This window comes from Geospiza fortis, unplaced genomic scaffold (assembly GCF_000277835.1).
Source record: "Geospiza fortis unplaced genomic scaffold, GeoFor_1.0 scaffold373, whole genome shotgun sequence".
Lineage (NCBI taxonomy): Eukaryota > Metazoa > Chordata > Aves > Passeriformes > Thraupidae > Geospiza > Geospiza fortis.
In genome coordinates, this window is record NW_005054518.1 from 963,910 (window position 1) to 971,839 (window position 7,930).

At 53.5% G+C, this 7,930-nt stretch overlaps 1 protein-coding gene across 1 annotated transcript in view; it reads right to left on the bottom strand.

The window, feature by feature from the left end:
* The window catches only part of PLEKHM1 (pleckstrin homology and RUN domain containing M1), a 21,602-nt gene that overhangs the window by 9,974 nt on the left and 3,698 nt on the right, over positions 1-7,930 (bottom strand). Inside the window, 4 exon segments of the mRNA XM_031063638.1 lie at positions 1,046-1,370; positions 2,549-3,178; positions 4,516-4,763; positions 6,312-6,393. Coding sequence (XP_030919498.1) covers positions 1,046-1,370; positions 2,549-3,178; positions 4,516-4,763; positions 6,312-6,353 — 1,245 coding nt within the window. The 5' untranslated portion in view covers positions 6,354-6,393.

Genomic DNA, 7,930 nt, shown 5'->3' on the forward strand with positions numbered 1-7,930 from the left:
CAGGAATGCACGTTGCTCCATGAGTCATGGAGGGCAGGGGGAATTTCCTGTTGACACAGTATGTTATACATAGATTAGGTCAAACTGGCTCTGGGCCACGAGGAAGCAGCGGAAACGGGATAAGCGGGAGGGAACCGAGAGGAGCAAGAGCAAAAGGAGAAATGGTCTGGGGGGTGTGAGGTACATCCTACCCTCAGCAGCATGGAAAGGATGGGAACCAGCATGGAAACAATGGGAACCAGGACGGAACAGTCAGTAAGGAATTGGGACAGGGCTGTTCAAAGAGTTTCCTACAAGCAGAGGCCAGTGGATGTAGATCAGCTCCCAGTGGCAGCAGGGGAAATCCGCTGCTGCTCAAGACCAACACCCGGGAATGCCAATCCACTCTGGGAACAGATGTGCTGCAGCAGGATTTTCCCACTGGGAAACCAGTTTGCTTCCTGTCCAGTCAACCCTTTTCCCTCCTTGTACGTGGCCCATAAATGAAGAAAAGTCCCCATGAGAACCTCGACTCTGAGGCTGTTTTATCACTTGCACACAGCCCACAGCCAGATTTGTGCAAGTGTTCACCCATCTCCAGATACCCCTAACAAAACCAAAACTTCCTGCCGCAGCTGCTCCTGGAGAGGGATGACTGACAGGCCAGGCAGGGCTTCAAAAGCTTTGGTGCCTCTTTCATTAGGGAATACAGACTTTGATCCAGTTTCCCCTGAGGCAGCTGCATGGCCACAGCTCCATGGGGTGGGAATCATCACTGATAATCAAGTGGGAGCAGCATGGAAGATGGGAATTTGGAGAAATCTATCCATGGAAGTGTCCAAGGCCAGGCTGGATGGGGCTTGGAGCACCCCAATCTAGCAGTAGGTGTTCCTCTACATGGCAGGGGGTGGAACTGGATGAACTTTAGGTCCCTTCCAACCCAAACCATTCTGGGATTGCCAGATCCTAGAAAAGCAGTGCCTGTTGGAGCTGTCCCCAGTTTTTTCCCTTTACCACAGGATACAAACCCAAGGAGATGGGAAAGGGAGGGAGCTGTAGCACGTACCGGACACCCTGGCAGGGGAGAGAGCAGCTGCTGGGCCGTGGGGCTGCGCACAGCCTGGCTCCCCTCACTGCCACTGCTGGTGGCTCTGCCCAGACCCTCCCGAGGGGCCGGAGCTCCGGAGGTGCTGCTGCCATCTCTGTCCCCGTGCCTGGGGGCTGCTGTCCCAGCAGAGGTGTCCCTGCTGGGGGGAGGCTCCTGCTGTGCTCTGTTGGGTGGTGCTGGAGGGCCTGGCGGTGGCTGGGGGGAGCAGCCCAGCACGCTGGGGAGCAGCCGTCCCTCCGGGGCATCGGGGCTGGGCCTGGCCTTGCTGAACTCGGACAGCACCCTTGAAATGAAAAGTGATCGGTTTGAAAGCAGCTCAGTAACAAAATTTATAAGCCCCCACCCCGTTATTGCAAGTTGTAACCATGTAAAAAGGGTTCAGTGTCACTGCTGGCTTCTGTGGGATGGCAGCATGGTGTGGCTGGAAAATCCCAGTGATGCCAACAGAAAAATGTGAGATTTGTGCCCCACAGAGCAGTGCCAGCCCCATGGCATGGAGCAGGACTCTGCCTGTGAAAGGAGCATTTTCCAATTACACCCATGAATTGGGATTTAATTTGGTGGATGGAGGGACAGCACTGGGTGCTCTCCACAGCCCCAGCCCCATGTACAGCTCCTGGATACAAATCCAGCCTTGGACCACATGCCAAATTCCAACTGTTTCCATTAATGAGCAATTAACAGTGGAGCCTGGCCAGAGGATTGGCTGTTCCCGTGGTCCCACTCTGCTGCCAGCCCCAGAATTAAACCAGCCCAAGATTAAAACTCAAAGGAGCGTCTCCATCACGAGTTTAATCCAATCAAGGCAGGCTCTTCCAGGATCATTGGAAGATGCAAAATCCTGGAAGTAGGGAATGATGATGTTATAGATGGGGAAGCAGAATCTGCAGCTCCAACTCTTCCTGAAGACTGGGAAGAGGCATCACCCCGAGGCTCAGCTCCCTCAGAGTCACACTCTAAAGGTGACAGGCAAAATATTTACAGATTACTCAGAGCTTATATAACCTTGGAAATCTTTGTGCTGGGTGCTTGGCAGGGATAAATCACAAGGATGACAAACCAACAACCTCCCTCTCCGAATGATTTGCCGAAGTTGCAAATTACAATCCTTCCCTGTGACCAAACTCATTTCTTTCCCCCTGTAGAAAGCCCTAGAGCATCCCCCAGCGTACTCCAGGAAGATGTGACATTCCTGAAACCAGGGAGCAGCATTTTTCTGACGTTTCTGCCCTGGTAAAGAGGACACACACACACTTCAGTGGCTATGAGCTCATCTGCACTGGCAGCAGAGTCTCAACAAGCTGTGCTGATTGTGCAAAGAACAAAAGCTCCTTCCAGAAGGGAAAAAGAGCTTGTTAAAGACAAACAGGGAGAAAGGCTTCCTGCCTAGAGAGAGAAAATAACAAGAGCCCAGAGAGGGTCACAAATCCCTTTGGAGAGGAGATGTGGGGAGAGACTCACTCCTGCAGGGACCTGTCCAGGTCCTCGGCGGTGGCTGTGCCCAGGTCAGAGTCGCAGGACAGCGGCTCCTCGGCGCGCTCGGGGCTGCGGGCGCACGGCGCCGCGGGGAGGCTGTCGGAGCCCAGGCTGGACGAGAGCTGCGACGAGCTCGTGGTGTTCAGGCTCAGCGAGGATGATGTGAGCTTGATCTTGCTGCTGGCTTTGCTGATGGGCAGGACAGGGGCTTGGATCTCGATCTCATCCGACCCCGAGGACTGGGAGATGGAGCCCAGTGATTCCTTCCTATGGGGTTCAGAGGATGTGAGGGGCTCCAGCAGCTCGGACACAGGACACAGGCCTGACAGGGACAGTGGGGTGATGGTCCACTCGTTCAGAACTGCTGACTTGTAGGAGAGCTCAAAGGTTAAGGAGGATAAACCCTGCAAATAGCAGAGGAGGAACTCGCACTCCTCAGCATCCAGGAGCACGGCTGGGGTTTGGTAGTACTCGTGCAGGCGGGCCCGGTCCCGCAGCAGCAGCTTCAGGTAACACTCCATGAGGCCATCGTTCAGTGCCAGCCGCAGCCAGGCCCGGCAGCGCCCCACGTCCGTGTTGATAAACATCAGCTGCTCCAGCTCTGAGACAATATTCCTGGGAAAAGAGGAAAAAGAACAGAACAGGAGTGAGTGGTCCATTGTGAGGTGCAGGAGGGCCAGAGCCTTCATCAGACACTGCCCAACCTGCTCTTCTACAGGGAGTTCAGGAGTTGGGACAAAACAAGCTGTGGGAAATCTCTCTCCTTCATGGAAAGTGTGGTTTTCCATGGAGGGAGATGGCTGCTAAATGGCCCAAACTAAGTATGTTGGTAAGGACCCCAGGCAGCCCTGCAGTGCCTCTGGCTGACCATCCTCTCTGACTGGAGGCATCTCCCACCCATTGCTTGCACTGAAAAATGCAGAGAATTCGAGAATTGCTGCTGTCCTTGTCTATTTGTGGGGTTTATGCTGGCTGGATCCTCCTTGGTGACAAGCATGTGTCTAAATTCTCACTTCAAATTTAAAAGCAGTCAAAACACAGTGAAAAGTGTTGTGGCAGCCCCAAAAAACTAACCTGACCAGGGCTGAGCTCAAGTAATCCCAAACTCCTGAATTCAGCTGCTCTTCCCTAAAATCCAACAGCGACACCACGCTCCCTGATCCTCCCTGCTCCCAGCTCACTCACACACCTCAAAAACCAGAGCAAAGGTTTTGTAAGACTTCTTTCCTAATCTGTCTCTCAAGACAGAAGAAAAAACCTTCAAAGGGCACAAAAATATCCCCCCTAGCACGTGAAAGAGTTATTTTCATCCGCTCTTTCATAATTCAGGAGTTGGTGATGGAACTGGATGAGGCTTTCAGAACAATTTGTGTGTGGGCTGTTATTTACTGTGTGTGAACTTGACTTAGGGAGTGGCTAGAAAAACCCAGTAAACAGTGATCGCTCAGGAGAGACCTCCTTAAAGGCTGGCTGGGACATGAGGAAACGGGGCCAACCAGTTCCAGGAGATCCAGGCCAGGAGAGAGCCCAGATCCCTGTGTTGTGCATGAGCAGCCAGTGCTGGACACCAGCGTGGCCACTGGGACTCCACTGGACCCAGAAATCCAGCCTGGCACCCAGGAATAAATAAGAAAGGGTGTGCCTTCAGTTTCAATCCTCAACTTTTTGGGGACATCAGCTCACCCCCAGCACATGCTGAGCAGGGATGTGGGGGCTGAGCCCTTCTTGGCACCGCAGGGGCTTCACTGCTACTTCCATCTCCCAGGGTCCTGAGCAGGGACCCCAAAGCTCTGTGAGACCATGCTTCCCTGCAGCTGAGGGGATTCAGCACACAGATGGGGAGAGACCTATCTGTCCATCGAGCCATCCTCCTCGTTCTCTGAATCTGACAGCACCAAAAGAAGGGATAAACCTGAGCCCGTGAATCCCTGCCAGCAGCAAGAGCCACTCACCGATGCGTGATGCTCTTCAGCAGGCCCCAGAAGACTGGCTGGGGAAGGGGGCCTCGACCCCCCGATTTCTTCCCTTTCCCCCCACTCTCTGCCTTGATATGCTTTGCCTTCAGGCCGTGCACAAACACAGCCTCCAGGGCACTGCAGAGCGTGTTGGCGTTGCCGTCATCGCTGGTGACCACAGCGTCCGAGCTCACGTATTGCTTCTGCAGAGCCTTGATGGCAGTCACCAGTTGCTTCTTGATCAGCTGCAAGACAGGAGGTGCAGGTTTGGATTATAAAAGTGAAACTGTTAAGAAGGATTTAATGTATAAGAGCTCAAAAAACAGTAAGGCTTATCCACAGTGAAGCACCACATGACTCCTGCCTCGTCCTCACTCTTTGGAGCGGCTGAACTGGTCAAGCTGGGGACTCACACTCCTGTCATCTGGCTTATTTTGTTACAAAAATAGTAATTTATGCAATTTTAGCTGGTGTTTCAGAACTGGGGTTGCCTTTAGAGTGTGTGGTGCTTCCTCTGCAGACAGGAACTGGATTAAGGGGACTGGGAAAAAGGAATTGGTTCTTTCCAGGCACTCTCTCAGGGGAAACATGAGGATTAAGTGTGGGTGAGAAAGGAGAAACTCAGAGGAGGGAATGGATCCCCAGAGCTCGTGCAGGTCAGCCCAAGCAGCATGTGACATGTGACACGGGGCTGCCAGCAGAAATCAAAGCCATCGACCTCACTGGCTGTGCTGGGTAAACACCCAGGGGACAGACCCCAAAACATCAGAGTTTGGAAGGACATCGGGGTTCAGCTGCTGCCCTCAGAGAGACTCAGTTCTGGGGTGTGGGAATTTTGCCTTCCAGCAGCTTCCAGCCTTCCAGCTTTGCCTTCTGGGTTCTGGGATGTGGGAATTTTGCCTTCCAGCAGCTTTACTTCCTCTTCCACCAGTCAAAAGCGGCAAGTTTGGTGAATTTAGCTATTTCACACCAGTGGAAAAGATTTTTCCTAAAGCAGCTGAGCCTGGATATGTCAGCCAATCATTATTTTATCTTTATTTTAAATCAAGGTTGTGTTTCCCAGCAGGCACTTGGAAATCACCACAAATTCCTCCTCAAATTCCAACCAAACAATCCATGTTTCAGAACCATGCAGCATTCCCAGCAAAGGCTGAATGTTCCCTGAGCAGGGCTCTGCACATTTTAACTCCAGCCTGGGTTGGCTTGCACAAACCCATATTAAATTTCCAGCCTGGGATATTTTTTTCAGCATCTAAATAAGATTTCCAGCAGCTGTAGCTCTAGGACAACAGCCAGGGAGTGTGTCCCTTATTCGGGGTGCTGTTTTCCAGCTTTTTCAGCTGCCCCCAGGTCTGCTACTCCATGGAAGGAGCACTGAGGGCTGAGAAGAATAAAGAGTGCAGATGATTTTATCAGTCACGCATGAATTCATCCATGGGAGGAATAAAACACTTGGGTTTAACTGTTGATGTTGGACTTTGCTTGTTGAATGTGTTTAGACTCCTGAAGTTGGGTGGAGAGACCCCAAACTGGGGGGTACAATGCTTCCTCATCCAGGTACCAGAGCTGAGCACCTTCCCTGCCCCACATGAGGTCTTGCAAAGGCCAAGGTGTGATTTAAGCCCTTATTTCCTTTAATCCCCCAACCCAGACAAATCATCAAGGATCCCTTTCCAATCCCACTATAAACCATCCTAATCCCAGCTGGCAGCACCCACAAATCCTACCTGTCCCCAGCAGTGCCTGGAGCTGCACTGGGAGCTGTCTGGGGAGCACTGAGGGCTCTGGCTCACCTGGATGGCTTCCTTGGGGTCCTCGGGGTGGCTGGAATGCATCTCTGCTGCTGCTGCTCCCCACACTGCCTTCACATGTCACCTGTGGGACAAGGAGGGCATGGCTGAGCACCCAGGGGTTCCACCCCACTCAGCTGCCAGGGGAAGGGCTCCTGGTGCCCCCCACAAGGGATGGATCCTGCCCTGAGGCATTCTGCAGGTGCTCATGGCCAGGACACTGTGGGATCCGAGCTGGGAGTGACTGACATGGAAAGCTACTGTGATTCCAGGGACAATGCCTGGGGACACTTCCCAAAGACCAGGAGAGTTTCAGGCAAAATAGAGCATGGCCAGGAGACCAGGAGGGAGTAATGAACCCCAGTGAGGGCCCCCAGGCAGGTCTGGCCGGCAGTGCCACAGGCACACCAGGGACTGCTCCCCTTGTCCCTGTGTCCCCTGGAATGCCTAAGCCTGGAAAAGGCACCCAAAATCCAAGTGGCAGTGGCATTAGATGGCCCGGACAAGGGGTGTCACCCCCAGCAGAGCCCGGGGAGAGGTGAGAGCAGTTCAGCTCTCTGTCACATGCCAGAGGAGAGATACTGCTCCAAACCCAGCTGGGACAGACCCTATCAGCGCAGAGCTGTCTGGGGAGAGGGGAAAGAACCTTGGAATGCCAGGATGGTTTGGGTTGGAAAGGACCTTAAAGATCACCCACTTTCCCCCCCTGCCATGGGCAGGAACACCTTCCACTGTCCCAGGCTGCTCCAAGCCCCACCCAGCCTGGCCTTGGGCACTCCCAGGGATCCAGGGGCAGCCACAGCTGCTCTGGGCACCTGTGCCAGGGCCTTCCCACCCTCACAGGCAGAATTTCTTGCCAATATCCAGTCTGAATCTCCATTTCTAGTTTAAACCCATTCTCCCTTGTCCTGTCATTGTCTGCTCATGTAAAGTCCCTCTCCACATTTTTTAAAAGCCCCTCTAAGTACTGGAAGGCTTTGGGTTCTCCATGAGGCAGATGAACCTCAGCATCTCCCCATGCTGGGGGGTGCCAGAGCTGCTCTGCTGCTTTGTGGGGAGACAGAGAAAAAAACAGTGTCCTCCTGATATGGAAAACCCTGCAAAGACCTGATCTGAACAGTCTGGGCAGCCTGGCCAGGTCAGCTGCCACTGCAGGGACAACAAGGGACCTTTGACTTCTGACTCTTGGCTTCCTGACCTGCTCCTCCCTTGGGGCTGTCTGCGAAACCCAGCTGTGCCTGAAGCCTCTGAGCAGAACACATGGTGTCAGCAGGACACCCATGGCACAGCTGGATCCCTCTGCAAACACAGCTGGATCCCTCACCAGGCACAGCTGGATCCCTCACCGGGCACAGCTGGATCCCACTGCCCACACAGCTGGATCCCTCTCCAGGCACAGCTGAGCCTGGCATGAAGAGGGGTCTGAGGGCTGCTCCAGCCCCTGTGACTGCTCACAGCTTCCTAAGGATATGGGAGGCTGGAGAAGGAATTTATTTATAGTATTCTAGAATGGTTTGGGCTGGAAGGGACCTTAAGGACCAGCAAGTCCCACTCCCTGCCATGGCAGGGACACCTTCCACTATCCCAGGCTCCTCCAAGCCCCATCCAAACTGGTTTTGGAC